Source organism: Nyctibius grandis, chromosome 1 (assembly GCF_013368605.1).
Source record: "Nyctibius grandis isolate bNycGra1 chromosome 1, bNycGra1.pri, whole genome shotgun sequence".
Classification (NCBI taxonomy): domain Eukaryota; kingdom Metazoa; phylum Chordata; class Aves; order Nyctibiiformes; family Nyctibiidae; genus Nyctibius; species Nyctibius grandis.
Genome location: NC_090658.1, coordinates 131866606 through 131882637, shown reverse-complemented (window position 1 = coordinate 131882637; position 16032 = coordinate 131866606). Strand labels below are relative to the sequence as shown.

Sequence of the window (16032 nt, the reverse complement as noted above, 5' to 3'; positions counted from 1 at the left end):
TCACAGATGATCACGGAATCATTGAATGGTTTGGGTTGGAAGAGACTTTTAAAGATCATCTAGTCCAACTCCCCTGCCATGGTGATGGCTGCTAATTTCTAGTCAGAGCTGTTCATTTCCAACCAGAGCTGAACTTGAACTGATCTTAGAGATGAGCCCCAACCTTTAGCCAACAATGAAAACAGAATCACAGAATCAATCAGGTTGGAAGAGACCTGTGGGATCATCGAGTCCAACCATTGCCCTGACACCACCATGTCAACTAGACCATGGCACTAAGTGCCATGGCCAGGCTTTTCTTTAACACCTCCAGAGATGGTGACTCCACCACCTCTCTGGGCAGCCCATTACAATGTCTAATAACCCCTTCTGAAAATCAATTCTTCCTCATGTCCAACCTGAACCTCCCCTGGTGAAGCCTGAGGCTGTGTCCTCTTGTCCTATCACTAGTTGCCTGGGAGAAGAGGCCGACTCCCACTGTGCTACAACCTCCCTTCAGGTAGTTGTAGACTGCACTAAGGTCACCTCTGAGCCTCCTCTTCTCCAGGCTAAACAACGCCAGCTCCCTCAGCCGTTCCTCGTAGGTCAGAAAATGGTGATGGACTGTCACTGCCCCATGCAGTGCATGCATCAGCGTGGACCAGGGACCATTCCCTGCAGATGCAGTTTGCATGTTCTAGCAGTATTTAGTTGACTACTAATGTAGCCATTAAGTGCAAGACTGGAAAATACTGTTGAAGAAATGACACTGTTAAACAAAACGCTGCAACAAAGCATTAATAAAAACATGCGGTACTAATGAGATAGAGTCCTGTGAGAGACATCTTCAAAGCAGATCTCCCTTACACGCTTCTCTCTAGAAAGTAGTTGAAATTTTGCAATATGTTGGAGACTTAACCTTGCAGTGGGCTCCCAGATTAAAAAAAAAATCTATTTTGAAACCAAAATTAGCAAAACCAAGCTCATCCTCCAATGGAGACAGAACTTCTGGCTGCATTTTTATTTTGGATAAAACCTATAGGAGAACTGAAATTCAAGTGGTAACATCTCCAAGGAAACAACTGGAAAACTTGTGGTCTTTGCAGATGCTGTATTATTCTGTATTCAAAGACAAACTGTACCATATCGTACTTTGCACTCTGGGGGGAAAAAAAAAAATAAAAAAATCACAGACAAGGTCTTAGTAAGATGCCACAAATTGTGCATGCAGCAAAACAAGACTTCTTGGCACTGGATCTCGATGCAAAGGATATATTCTTCACATCTGTGTGCTAAAATACAGCTAAAATTAGCAACATGAAAGCTTTCACAAATCATTCCTTCGTAATTGCTGTACGTTTTCTGTTCTTTTCAAAAGAAGTGTTCTTCAGCACAGAGGAATTGCAGCTTCCTCTCTCCACACACCCCAAGCCAAGATGCTACTAGTAAAATGAGGAAGAAACCATCTTCCCTTTCGCCCCTCTTCTTATTGAGGAGCGACGTGGTATGGACGTTTCTTAACCATATGAAATTCCCAGCTCAAATTGACACAGATGATCACAGGATCTTTGAATGGTTTGTGTTGGAAGAGACCTTTAAAGATCATCTAGTCCAACTCCCGTGCAACAGCAATAGAGAAACGGGACTGGCATGTGCCTTAAGCAAATAAGAAATAGGGAATCTGGACAACATAGAATTAATTATCTTTAAGTATCTGGGCTACTGCCTCCACACCGTCCTCACTCACACTCTGGCCCTCGTCACAAGTACTTGTTGAGACGGCTTTGGCTTTTCAACATCCAGGGACATCACACAGAGAGGCTCTTCAGCACTCAGCAGCCTGGATCAAAGTTGTGGTTTCTTGCTTTTCAGGGGTTTTCAGCAGGGTGGCAGAAGATTATTATTAAAAGGTCTGATCTACTGGAGAGCAGCTCTGCAGAGAAGGACCTGGGGGTTCTGGTGGACAAGTTCACCATGAGCCAGCAACGTGCCCTTGTAGCCAGGAAGGCCAGTGGTGTCCTGGGGTGCATGAGGAAGAGTGTGGCCAACAAGTCAAGGGAGGTTCTCCTGCCCCTCTACACAGCACTAGTGAGGCCACATCTGGAGTACTGAGTCCAGTTCTGGGCCCTCCAGTTCAAGAAATACAAGGAACTACCGGAGAGAGTCCAGCGGAGGGGTACGGAGATGGTCAGAGGGCTGGAGCATCTCTGCTCCGAGGAGAGGCTGAGGGAGCTGGGGCTGTTCAGCTTGGAGAAGAGAAGACTGAGAGGGGATCTTATCAACACTTACAAATACCTCAGGGGTGGGTGTCAAGAGGAGGGGACCAGACTCTTCTCAGTGGTGCCCAGCGACGGGACAAGGGGCAATGGGCACAAACTGAAACACGGGAAGTTCCATCTGAATATGAGGAGGAACTTCTTTGCTGTGAGGGTGCCAGAGCCCTGGCACAGGCTGCCCAGGGAGGGGGGGAGTCTCCTTCTCTGGAGATATTCAAACCCGCCTGGACACAGCCCTGTGCAACGTGCTGTGGGTGACCCTGCTTTGGCAGGGGGTTGGACTGGATGATCTCCAGAGGTGCCTTCCAACCCTTAACCATTCTGGGATTCTGTGATTCTGTCTATATTACAGCTCTTCTGTTTAAGTTCCCCAGCGTACATGAACCTTAAGCCAACAAGAGTTTCTCTTCCCATGCAATTTGCCAGCTTCCCCAACGATATAACCTACATGCCTGTAAAAGCTTTCTATAGCTACCATTAACTGCTAATATAAGATAAATTAAGGCACAACGGTAGCCCCGACCTTGACTTCACACGCGCGCGACGAACTGATGTCACTCTTAGCCACAACGCCTTGAAAATGAAACAGGAGGAAGGGCTGCAGCTCCTTCTGATACAGCTCCCTTCTTCATGATAAAGCTTAATGTATCCTAAAAGCACATCTGTCCACCCTAATGACGGTACTTGCTGAAAAGACTCTCAAATGGAGGCCGGCAATTTTCTGTCCTCATAAGCTCTGGAAATAATAACAACCTGCGCCGGGGCCAAATCAGCGAGGTTGGAAATAGCAGTGTTTGGAGGAGGCAGACACCCATGGTCACGCAGGCTGTCTCCTCCAGCACTAAGAGCAGGATGGTTCCCTGCGGCGTGTCCTCTAGTACGCTGCTTACAATAATAGTATTGTCTGCACAAAGCTCCGACGGAATGAGGCCGTTATTAAGAAGGATCTGCTGATGCTCATTTTGTACCTAATACGATGAATGTTCACAGCAGTGGTGTTGGCTGCAGTGGGTTTATTTTCAGATTAAGACATATATATAAAAAAAAAAGGGACAAAGCAAAGGTACCTGAAATTACAGCAATTTTCCATGACCCGTGCTCCTCCTTGGCTATTCTTTCTGCCTCCTCCATTAGTAACATACCAAATCCCTATAATGGGAGAAATGACAGGAAGAAAAGATAAGTTCTGTAAAAATAGAAAGCATAAGCAAGGTCAGAATGTAAGCATTAGTACAGTTCCAAAAGACTCATATTTTTGGCACAGGAATGATCAAAACCTTATTACAGGAGAGGGCTTGAGAAGAGGTGTACCAACACTAAGCTTAATAACACTAACAGTGGAGCTTTCTCAGGGTTTTCTTCTGATTATGAAATTATTCGCGGGCAGTTCTAGTGTCTGACTAGTGGCAGGAACAGAACAAAGTTAAATCCACTGATGGTAAGTCCACTTGGTACGAATCCCTTAATTCCTGGCGCTAAACAAGTCTATCCTGCTGAGATAACCAATCCTAAACAACAATCACCCATCTTAACGGCTACCTTACTAGACCTTGGTTTGTGCTAGTTAATTAAATTAAACAAAGCCAGAGCACAAACGCCAGATGTAATTGCCTACGCTGTCAGATGGCAGAAGGATCCCAGTGCCACTCCGACTGCGGACATCAGTCGAAACAGATGTGGCCAGACACTGCGGACCCAGAGACGGGCCCTGCTGTTGGTCACCTCTCTGATATCCACCTTGCCTTAGCCCCTCGCAATCTTTATCTCCACAGTCTCAAGCTTTATCTCCACAACACAGCCTCAAGCTTGGCCAGGGGAGGTTCAGGTTGGACATGAGGAAGCATTTCTTCTCAGCAAGGGTCATTAGCCATTGGAAGGGGCTGCCCAGGGAGGTGGTGGAGTCACCATCTCTGGAGGGGTTTAAGAAAAGACTGGACATGGCACTTAGTGCCCTGGTCTAGTTGCCATGGTGGTGTCAGGGCAATGGTTGGACTCGATGATCCCAGAGGGCTCTTCCAACCTGGTTGATTCTGTGATTCTGTGAACCCCTCCAGGAGTCTGGAGCTGTTACCATGCTCATTTCAGAAGGAAGAACCGAGGCACGCAGTGACCACAGGGCTTGTCAGGGCTTACCCACAAAGGCTGCAGCAAACCACTGCGTGACCCTCGCAGACCTAGGCTAGGCTCAAGCTCTGTACCCCTCTCCTAGGCTCAGCTCGTGACACAGGAGATGCCAAATCAAAATGAATTCATAGAATCACAGACTGGTTTGGGTTGGAAGGGACCTTAAAGCCCATCCAGTTCCAACCCCCTGCCACGGGCAGGGACACCTTCCACCAGACCAGGTTGCTCCAAGCCCCATCCAACCTGGCCTTGAACACTGCCAGGGAGGGGGCAGCCACAGCTTCTCTGGGCAACCTGGGCCAGGGTCTCCAGAACTGCAGAAGAACGTGTTAATATTCTGGACCAGATCCATGCCTCCATTTACATTTGGAAATCTTGCACAGCAGGAGCGCTACTGGAATCACAATAATGCTTCAAAATAAGGGAATAGCCTTTCCACTCTAGTTAACAACTTCGTTGTCCTATATATCTGGGAATAATTGATTGGATTAATTCACTCCTAACATTAGGATGTAGGAATTATACTCGGCTCTTTGTTCATCTGTTTTCCCGACAAGATGGGGCTGTGGCGACACTGAAGCAGATGTGATTCAATTCTAAAAACCATTTAACACTTACAGGCATTTTTAAATAACACACAGAAATCTTCATTCTATAACGTTCTCCTAATCAGAAATTGCCCCCACAACTGTGAAGAACACTTTTTGATTAACCTCTTGAACAATGACTATTCCGAATGAACACGAGTGCGTCATATGCCATGAAATTTCAATTTGCAGCCCCTTTTAATGTCTGTAGTTGGCCACTTTCAATTGATTTTCTCTCTCTTTTTTTGCCTTTTTTTGCCTTTAATTTTTTTGTCAAATATTTAGCATGACCACTTTTTTCTTCCTAACTTTTTAACTGTTTTATAGTGGAAATATCCACCTCCCTCCTTTCCCGTCCCCCCCCACCAGCCACTGCCTTATGGTCACACATCACCAGCATCTAGCAAAACTGCATCTTAATGCATATACTCAGGAAAAGATTAATAAATACAAGGAAGTTAATTTAAAACATCAGCCCTGAGCACTTCTGGCAAAGAGGACAAACTGATTGCTTTTTAAAAAGCTCAGTCTAAAGGTTCAAAACCTACCGGAGCAAAATTTAATTCACATTTTTGCTCACCGCAAGCCACGGCATGTTACACTCAGCAGAAGGAGAAGGTGCCATTTTCGTACGAGTCACTGCAAGGAATTTGCAACACAGCCTTCCACTCCCTTCTTCACATGTTTTAAGATATAGATGAAAAGGTTTCAAAAGTGTGTCTGAAGCAAAAAACTGCCAGACTCAACTAACGTATTTTACTCAGGAGGTTCACCACGGAATCACAGAATCAATCAGGTTGGAAGAGACCTGTGGGATCATCGAGTCCAACCGTTGCCCTGACACCACCATGGCAACTAGACCAGGGCACTAAGTGCCATGTCCAGGCTTTTCTTAAACCCCTCCAGAGATGGTGACTCCACCACCTCCCTGGGCAGCCCCTTCCAATGCCTAATGACCCTTGCTGAGAAGAAATGCTTCCTAATGTCCAACCTGAACCTCCCCTGGCCAAGCTTGAGGCTGTGTCCTCTTGTCCTATCGCTGGTTGCCTGGGAGAAGAGGCCGACTCCCACTTCACTACAACCTCCCTTCAGTTCAGTTTTACTCCGTTTGCAGTCAAGTCTGATGTACTGCACAGGATATCGATGGAAAGATACTCCAGAACCAAAGGTGCTTAGCACTCCATAGCCAAATTAGCACCAGCACACATGAGCTTGTCCTGTGTGGGCATGAAGCAACACTGATAGCATTCAGCCATGCCTTTTTTTTTTTATCTCAGGGGAGTTGCAACTGCCTAAACATGATCACACTAGCAAAAACTCAGAAGCAGCGTGATTTCAGCAGGTGAAATGCAAGAAGGGGCTCAAACTCAATTCTATTTCTATTGCAGCGGACTATAATTCAAAGCAATTGAATAAATCGCAAATATTAAATACAATTCTTCTCCAATTTTACTGGGGAGAGGGGAGCAGGGTGCAAGAAAGAGGCACAGATGAAAAATAAAGATGGTTTGGAGTACCTGGTGCTGAAATTTGGAAGGATCCCGACTGCTCACCGGGACCACGCTCCCGTACACGTGCAGCTCCCGGACAATGGAAACGCCTCCCTTCAGCTCAGGTCTGAATGATTCCTCTGAACACTTCCGCAGTCGGAGAAGGCCAACGAGAATATCCTGCTCTGGATCTTCATAGGACAGGAAGGTCTCCCAGCCACCGTTAGCCACATAATCTCTTCTAACTAATTCAATCTGGTCAAAAAGAAGAAGCCATTGTGAATACAAAGAGGAAAAGAGAAAAGGAAAACTTCTTTAAAAACATTTCAGCAACCCATTGAACAGACCAAAACTGATTTCATGGGTCCATAAACTATTATGATTCAGAGAAAACATGAAGCCCTTTCTTAAAGGCCAATTTAATTCTAGATGGATATTATCAGTACTGGATAAGAACTGTTCTTACTGCAGCTATATTAAAGATAAAACATGCAACTACTTTAATAAAAATGTATTTGCCAATGGGACAGAACTAGTCTTCTATCCCTATTTGCAAGCTTTTGAGAAGAGCTGGTAACCCACATGGTTATCTGTTTAAGGCAGAAACCTAAACCCCAGGTTTCTTGATTTACTCGAGTTTCATAACTGCTGCAAAATCAATGGGGGCAGCAACTCTTGCCTCTAACCAAGGGAGTTGCTCTACTTGAAGAGTAGAACTTGTGTTCCAGTCACAAACCTGCTAACGTAGAATGAGTAGTTTTGCATCTGCCTTCACTAAACCTGCATTTAGGTCCATGTCTCTACTGCTTTGCAAAAGAAATGGCTTGAGATGTCTATACAACATGGATCTTCTAAGCAGCAGTCAACTTCTTCACTAATTGCCAATTAGTTCCTTCCAGCACCACGCAGGATCTACCCACTTGAGCAAACTGTGTAGTGCAACAGGAGTGGATCTGAAAGAGTTGCTGTTGAGTGAGTATTGCATTACGTGTGCTTTACAGAACCAGCAGGAACTGTTTTCTTACTCATTCAGATAGTACTGAAGACATCAAAACCATCCAGACAAGTACCCTGAGAACTGACCAATAATGACATATTACTTGCCTCAAACCCAATTTTTGATAACAATCTAGACAAAGGCAGCTCTGAAGATCACAACAAGTGGAAGGGAGAAGTGAGAGTTGTCTGACTGGGGAGAACACAAAGACTTGGGTAGAAGAAATTACTTCTGCAGAGCACCAGGAAGCTATAAAGAGTAACTGGTGGATGAGAGAGCAGAAAGAAAAAACTTATTTTTCAGACAGTCCTGACCTACCATCAAGGAGCAGCCCCAGGACCCAAGATAAGACTCCTTATGGCAACATAAGATCTGATCAAATCTCACACAACAGTAGTTGCGTTTATGTAGCAGAGTTAGCACTGAGTTAATTTGATGTAACCTGTAGCCGACGATGACAATGTCACATCTCTGGTGACACAGTGAGTCACTATTTGTGTTTTGAATTTATATGGTATCGCTGAAATAGCTGCCCAGCCTTGCTGTAGGAAGAATTTCTTCTCAGCAAGGGTCATTAGCCATCGGAAGGGGCTGCCCAGGGAGGTGGTGGAGTCACCATCTCTGGAGGGTTTTAAGAAAAGACTGGACATGGCACTTAGTGCCATGGTCTAGTTGACATGGTGGTGTCAGGGCAATGGTTGGACTCGGTGATCCCAAAGGGCTCTTCCAACCTGATTGATTCTGTAACTCCCTTGCCCACCTGTAACAACCAGCTGCTGAGCAGAACAAAATTCTTTCCCAAATTGCCTGGCTGAACAGAGGAGTGGCCGCAATGGTTTGCAATACTGAGAGCCTGATGACAACACAGTACGTGTTGGGGGGTTTTCAGTACACACTAGTCCTGGTTCTCATCCCATGAACTAGGCACCCATGACCAGCTGGCATATATCAGGTGTGCTTCTGGAAGGCGCTTTCTAAATTAATCTGAAAGGAATCAGGTTTCTGTGTTTCCTGATGCTTTCAAAGTGAGGAAGGATCAGAGGATTTGCTTCAAAAGTACATCTCTGATCTGAACTAAAACCATCATGTAGGTACACCTGCCATCATTTTGAGAGACTCCTTTAACTTCAGGAATTCATAAAATCACAGAATCGTTTTGGTTGGAAAGAACCTTTAAGATCATCGAGTCTAACTGTTAACCCAGCACTGCCAAGGCCACCACTAACCCATGTCCCTCAGCACCACATCTGCACGGCTTTTAAATCCCTCCAGGGATGGGGACTCCACCACTGCCCTGGGCAGCCTGTGCCAGTGCTTGACAACCCTTTCCATGAAGAAATTGTCCCTGATCTCCAACCTAAACCTCCCCTGGCACAACTTGAGGCCGGTTCCTCTCATCCCATCACTTGTTACCTGGGAGAAGAGACCGACCCCCCCTCACTACACCCTCCTTTCAGGCAGTTGTAGAGAGCGAGAAGGTCTCCCCTCAGCCTCCTTTTCTCCAGGCTAAACCCCCCCAGGTCCCTCAGCCGCTCCCATCACACTTGTGCTCCAGACCCTTCCCCAGCCCCGTTGCCCTTCTCTGGACTCGCTCCAGCACCTCAAGCTCTTTCTTGTCGTGAGGGGCCCAAAACTGCACCCAGGATTCGAGGTGCGGCCTCACCAGTGCTGAGTACAGGGGGACGATCCCTGCCCTGGTCCTGCTGGCCACACTAGTGCTGGTACAAGCCAGGATGCTGGTGGCCTTCTTGGCCACCTGGGCACACTGCTGGCTCATATCCAGCCGGCCATTGACCAACACCCCCAGGTCCTTTTCCACCAGGCAATTCAAACATGAATGAAAAGTGTCAGTGGATGCCCTGTGCACCAGTGCTGCACTGGTGTTTCTAACCTTTACCTCCTGACAGTACAGTGTAGGACTGAGCCCTACGTATACCTTGCCATGCTCTTCCCAGTACTACTATAAAGACTAAAGCAAAGGACCTCAGTATTTTTTCTGCTAATCCTCTAATACCCAGAAATCCATGAATTAAAGATTTGTTTACAGAAAAGCCATAAGTGCTCCTGTCGCCTGCCTGCTCTACTCCATGACGAAGCCTGGGCGAACACAGCTCACAATTAAATCCCTTACTGACTCCAGAAGCAAGGCTCATCTCAACACTGACGTACAGCTCAGGGGGTAAGCGCCCAAGCAGACGTCTGCCGATGTGCCAAGTTCTCCAAGAGCACAACTCCACTCCAGCTTGTGTGTCAGGATGGCTGACACGCACTGATCCAGATCTACCAGTAGGTACATAACACCAGTAGTAAAATGGAAATGTACAGGAAAATAAAAAGCATGAGGTTCTTAAAAAAATCCACATTCTGCAGTTAGTTTCATATATGGAAAAGTAGTTAGGTTAAAGCTTATTTCTAAGGTATAAAAAAAACAGAAAATACTGTTAAACACTGCTATAATAAAAGTTCGAAATGGCAAGATTGGAGAACCCCTGGTTTCTCCTGAGGACAAAACAAACAAGTAGAAAATACGGCTCCATTGCTTGTCCTCCAGCAGGGACGAGATGCCCTGCCATGCCCACATCCAGTCAAAAGCCACTTGTAGACAGAGGTGAAGCAAGACCACAGGAACCTTCACCAGGAGGCTTTATAATGTGTGCATTTTTATAGCATCGTAAGCATGTACCAGCTCAGCCGACCTGCTCAGAAGAGTCCCTACTGGATCGAGTCTTTTGTTCTCTTTCACAGAATCACAGAATCAATGAGGTTGGAAGAGACCTCTGGGATCATCGAGGCCAACCATTGCCCTGACACCACCATGGCAACTAGACCATGGCACTAAGTGCCATGGCCAGGCTTTTCTTAAACCCCTCCAGAGATGGTGACTCCACCACCTCCCTGGGCAGCCCCTTCCAATGGCTAATGACCCTTGCTGAGAAGAAATGCTTCCTAATGTCCAACCTGACCCTCCCCTGGCGAAGCTTGAGGCTGTGTCCTCTTGTCCTATCGCTGGTTGCCCGGGAGAAGAGGCCGACTCCCACTGCATTACAACCTCCCTTCAGGTAGTTGTAGACTGCAAATAAAGGAGTTGTAGATTGCAATATTCAAAAGAATAACCCTCATCAGGGCAGATCACCACTGTGGTATGTAATCCTATTACATGTCTGGTAGAGGCTGTTTTAAACTTACTTTTACAAAGGCAAAACCCAGTTGCAGATTACACTCTTAACCTAAAACAGCTACTCCCAGCTTAAAAATCTGCTTTATTCCTATTAGGGCTCTATATTGAGATCATTATATTGATACAAAACCCGCCACTTTGCAGAAACAGCAGCTTCTAGGTCTTACATTTTCTGCTTTAACACTAATGTAGGTTCATACCCATAACAGAGCTGTCATTGCCCCTCGCCTTGCAAAAACTGTCAGTCCAACGTCTCTTTACAGCAACAATTCACTAGAGCGTTTTTAAGGCTGTTACGTAGCACTATGCAGCCTCAACCATCCTGAGAGCACACAAATACCTTTTGCTGCTAGGGAGAAACGTCACTGATTGAAAAGGTAGCTTAGAGACAGCTCTGCAAATAACCAGCTACGGGCAAGTAATCTACTTCAAATTGATTTAAAAAAAAAAATACCTTTAAAAGCAAACACACCATCGCGTTATAAAAACACACACAGCCCAGTGATCCTTAACAGAAAGGAGCTGCATAAAGTGTAACTAATTATAGCGAGCGAATAATTTATTTTAGATCTGACATGGTAGCCTCTCTTATCAAGGGGATGCGTTGTTTACTTATGAAGCCAAGAAAAACATACCTTGTCATTCGTCTAAAGCGCCTGAAAAATTATATCGTCTTCAGAATATTTCCCTTGCTTGCTGTCATGATGAATTTTGCTCAGACTACATAATGACATCCTCCTGCCACTCAAACAGATGAGTTTAACAAAGGGAATTTTCAACATCATATTGCTTTGAAAACCCTGTGATAAGCTATTTGCTAACTACTCAAGAAATCTATAATTTAAATGAGATCAGCGCTGCTGACAACAGAAACCTCTGGAAGATGTTTCATGAAATGACCTCTTCTCCCGGGCAACTAGCGATAGGGCAAGAGGACACAGCCTCAAGCTTCGCCAGGGGAGGTTCAGGTTGGACATTAGGAAGCATTTCTTCTCAGCAAGGGTCATTAGCCATTGGAAGGGGCTGCCCAGGGAGGTGGTGGAGTCACCATCTCTGGAGGGGTTTAAGAAAAGACTGGACATGGCCCTTAGTGCCATGGTCTAGTTGCCATGGTGGTGTCAGGGCAATGGTTGGACTCGATGATCTCAGAGGGCTCTTCCAACCTGGTTGATTCTGTGATTCTGTGACCACAGATCAGGTAACAGGAGCAGAGCACAAAGGCCGCATGGCCTAGGCATAAACGAGTCCGTACAGCCTCAGTTCTTGCAGAAATCTGGTAAAAACAAGATAATTTATTTGAGATGGCTACACATTTCCATACTGGATTTCTGTTATGCAAGATGGAAAGTATTGCACCCCATCTGAATTCACATAATGGCAGACGAAAAACAGAATACAGCTCCTAGTATTCTCTGATTCGCAAAGTGAGAGCATCTTTCAGATGCTAAACTCAAAGAATATTCATGCGACTTAACTTCTGGCACCAAACTTAGAGCCTCTTTGAAGTCTAAATAATCAGTGGAGCTTCCAAAGCACAACTGAGAGGACCTCTGTTAGGAATCTCTTCCTAACCTCTGTTTAGTGGCTCACATTTAGAAAGCAGGTACGTGCCCGCTGCACAGAGAAGGAGAGAGGTATGGAAGTGTCATTCGGATGCAGCTTTCTACCTGGGGGTCGCAGTATCTTCTGCCTGGCACAAAGAATTCTTGTTTGAAAGTAAAAGAGATATATGATGCACAAACTCTACAATCAGTCCTTCCTTAATGTCAGCAAAGGATGAGGAGGAGAGAATACTTCCAGGGTATGATTTATTAGCCACAGCATCCATGTATACTAAGATGGATCCAGCTCTGTGTGATCTCAGAAAGCTCATCTCCTTGGGTGCCATACATGGCCATGGACCTCCTGACAGCTTTCTGGAAGGATTGATCCCTCCCTGTAACTATGGTGAACTGGAGGATTAGTGTCCTGACTGGATGCTTGAAGTTCAGCAGTGAACATTTTCCTTTCTACACAACAAGCACAGCAATTTTTTTGTGGATTATTTTAGGAAGGAAAAACACAACATACGTGTCATATGTTAAATGGATATACAAATATATACATACATGTGCAAATGTATTTATACATATACTGGTTTTGCCTATACAAACATGCACATTCACAAAAAAAGGCTGTAAACTCATCTTGCTACATTCACTCCTGCCCAGCGTGTGCACATTGTGTTTTTGGTATTTTCTAAATCCAAATTCGTAATGAGGAGGGAGAGGAGGGAAGGCTGAGAAGCAGTAAGAAAGAGCTGCTTATTTTGTTATAGCAGCACAAATACCAAAATAACTGCTGGCTGTAGTCAGTTTATTGAACGTGGTGGTCCATAAATTTCAACATGTGACTGCGCTCAAACAAAAGACATCCAAAGCTGCTGTGAAAATAAATGGAAAATTGGATCTGATCCAGCTACAAAGGATTGGATGCTGCAGGATTGGATGTGCAACAAATGGGTCCTGACGCCTCCACACCAAACACATGTAACAAATTGTGTCTGAGACAAACTCCTAGAGAAAAAGACAAATCTTACCTGATATGGTCTCACTTTATGGTGAATTTCTTGAATTCCAACCTCCCTTGTCCTTACATCACGACACTAGGGAAAGAAAGGGAGGAAAACAAAAATTACACAGGAGAAAAACATTAAGCTCTGAAACATACAGATTTCCAACCACCTACTGGGTTCAAATCTAAACTGAAATAGCATGAAGTTGCAAGGATGAATTTCAAATGGATTGACTTCAAAATAAAAATGCTCACCGATCCATCCCTAATATACCTCAGAAAGAGGTCTTAGTGCTAAATGGAGAGACATGCTGGCAAAAATCAATTCACTAAGCAACCATTACGGCTCATGAGGAAACGTACCCTTTGATTCACAAACAGCAGGGTCTGGAGGTAAAGTCAACATTCATAAAAGAATAACAGAGGAAAAAAAAGACTTTGGCACAATCCATTTTTACCCTATATTGGGAAGGTCTAACGTTGGCAAAATCTACCCTAAGCCACCAGAGAGTCCTTAAATAGCCAGTTTTTGAATCTCAGCAACCCTTTTCTTGCTTTTAAATGAGACCTGTTGCAGAAGTCCTACCCAAATATCAGAACGTTAAGCTAAGACTGATCCGGCATCCACAGAGCATCAGTAAGGCTTGGGACCAATGATGGAGAAAACAAAAGACAGCCAAAAGAAATCTTCCCTCCCTTAGAAGTCAGAGGAGGAGACGAGGCTCCAAGCTCAGTGCTTGAGAGGTGGGTTATGGTTTGCATAAACTTCTCAGAGCCACTGAAAGTTGAGTAATTTGGCACCCACAGAATCAATCAGGCTGGAAGAGATCTCTGGGATCATTGAGTCCAACCATTGCCCTGACACCACCATGGCAACTAGACCAGGGCACTAAGTGCCATGGCCAGGCTTTTCTTAAACCCCTCCAGAGATGGTGACTCCACCACCTCCCTGGGCAGCCCCTTCCAATGGCTAATGACCCTTGCTGAGAAGAAATGCTTCCTAATGTCCAACCTGAACCTCCCCTGGCGAAGCTTGAGGCTGTGTCCTCTTGTCCTATCACTAGTTGCCTGGGAGAAGAGGCCGACTCCCACTGCGCTACAACCTCCCTTCAGGTAGTTGTAGACTGCACTAAGGTCACCTCTGAGCCTCCTCTTCTCCAGGCTAAACACCCCCAGCTCCCTCAGCCGTTCCTCGGAGGTCAGACCCTCCAGACCCTTCACCAGCTTGGTCGCCCTCCTCTGGACTCGCTCCAACACCTCAACATCTTTCTTGAAGTGCGGGGCAAACAGTTGTGATAGTATAAGTGCTCCTACTGCGGGAGACGATGTGCATTCACGTCTTAGCGGGTTTATTGGAAGGTCCAATGCTAAGCTTAACCCAACTTCTGTCAGCAAAGTGCAACCACAATAGTTTTACCCAAAGCAACTCATTCCATTCCAGTAGCGCTGCCGTACTTGGAGGGAAGGAAGATAACTTTCACCACTGGGCTAAAATCGCTCTAACACCAACAACACCCACCTACCCACGTGTTTCCAAAAGCCAGACTTTTAGACAGGGAAAGAATGTGTGAAAATCCAATTCACACAGAAACTCAAAGTACCCAGAACAAGCACAGCTCTACCTCATGCCCTGTCCTCCTCTGAATGCTTTTAAATTCCATTATCAATATAAAGCAACAATCTCCCAAAAAGCAGAAAAAACGTGGGAGTTCGGGTTTATTTTTTTAGTGGGCTACAGTAAAACCAGGATTCACTGTCGTACTAGGATTCTAGAGTAAATAAACTCTTCTCTGCTTGACAATTTCCTAGCTACACAAACAGCACAGTAAAAGGCAGAGAAATATCCACTCTTCATTAAGAACACCAAAACTGAGACAGGACAATGTATTCTGGGATGAGCTTTAAAATTCTGTGTCCCAACTGTGTATCTCCACTTGCTCTCAGTGGCTGGCAATCCCAACAGCCAGCATCTGGTCCCTCCAACAACGCTCCTCAAGAATAACTTCTTTCCAACAACCACAGACACAAGCTGCAGCAGTGGCATGACTGATGCCCGTCCCTTGGACGCACTCCTCACCAAACCTTTCCCCAAAGACGGATGCCAGAACTGCCAGAGCTGGTGAGCTGGCTGATCTTTACTATTGAGCCTGCAAATATATGATTCCTTCAAGTCTGCTCCTTGCCTTGGCCTTTTCCTCTCCTTTTCAGACTGTTGCAGTCTACAACTACCTGAAGGGAGGTTGTAGCACAGTGGGAGTCGGCCTCTTCTCCCAGGCAACTAGCGATAGGACAAGAGGACATAGCCTCAAGCTTGGCCAGGGGAGGTTCAGGTTGGACATTAGGAAGCATTTCTTCTCAGCAAGGGTCATTAGCCATTGGGAGGGGCTGCCCAGGGAGGTGGTGGAGTCACCATCTCTGGAGGGGTTTAAGAAAAGCCTGGACATGGCACTTAGTGCCCTGGTCTAGTTGCCATGGTGGTGTCAGGGCAATGGTTGGACTCGATGATCCCAGAGGGCTCTTCCAACCTGGTTGATTCTGTGATTCTTTTCCAAGCTAAAAGACAAAAGGACAAAGCATATTTATAGTCGTCTTCTACGACACAAGAAAAACACGAGAGTACCTCACATTTCAAGCTATATTGCAGCAGACTGGTTCCTCATTCCACCAGCTGCAGTGTTTCTGCCTCACTAAATTAAAATCTATCATCATCTGCACAGCAGAGACATTTACAGACTTGGTTCTTCTGAAAGCGATGACTTCCAGCCTGACAAGCCCTTTAATGGGTCAGCTCAGCCCTGACTGCCATGGATCAGCTGTCCCTGCTTCTCCAGCTGGTCTTGATCAGGTT

At 45.6% G+C, this 16032-nt stretch overlaps 1 protein-coding gene across 1 annotated transcript in view; it reads right to left on the bottom strand.

Moving 5' to 3' along the window:
- Positions 1 to 16032, bottom strand: part of ELP3 (elongator acetyltransferase complex subunit 3) — a 119881-nt gene that overhangs the window by 24260 nt on the left and 79589 nt on the right. The window contains exons 12-14 of the mRNA XM_068397860.1: positions 13210 to 13275; positions 6484 to 6711; positions 3323 to 3404 (exon numbers count right to left, since the gene is read on the bottom strand). Coding sequence (XP_068253961.1) covers positions 3323 to 3404; positions 6484 to 6711; positions 13210 to 13275 — 376 coding nt within the window. The remainder of the gene's footprint in view (positions 1 to 3322; positions 3405 to 6483; positions 6712 to 13209; positions 13276 to 16032) is intronic.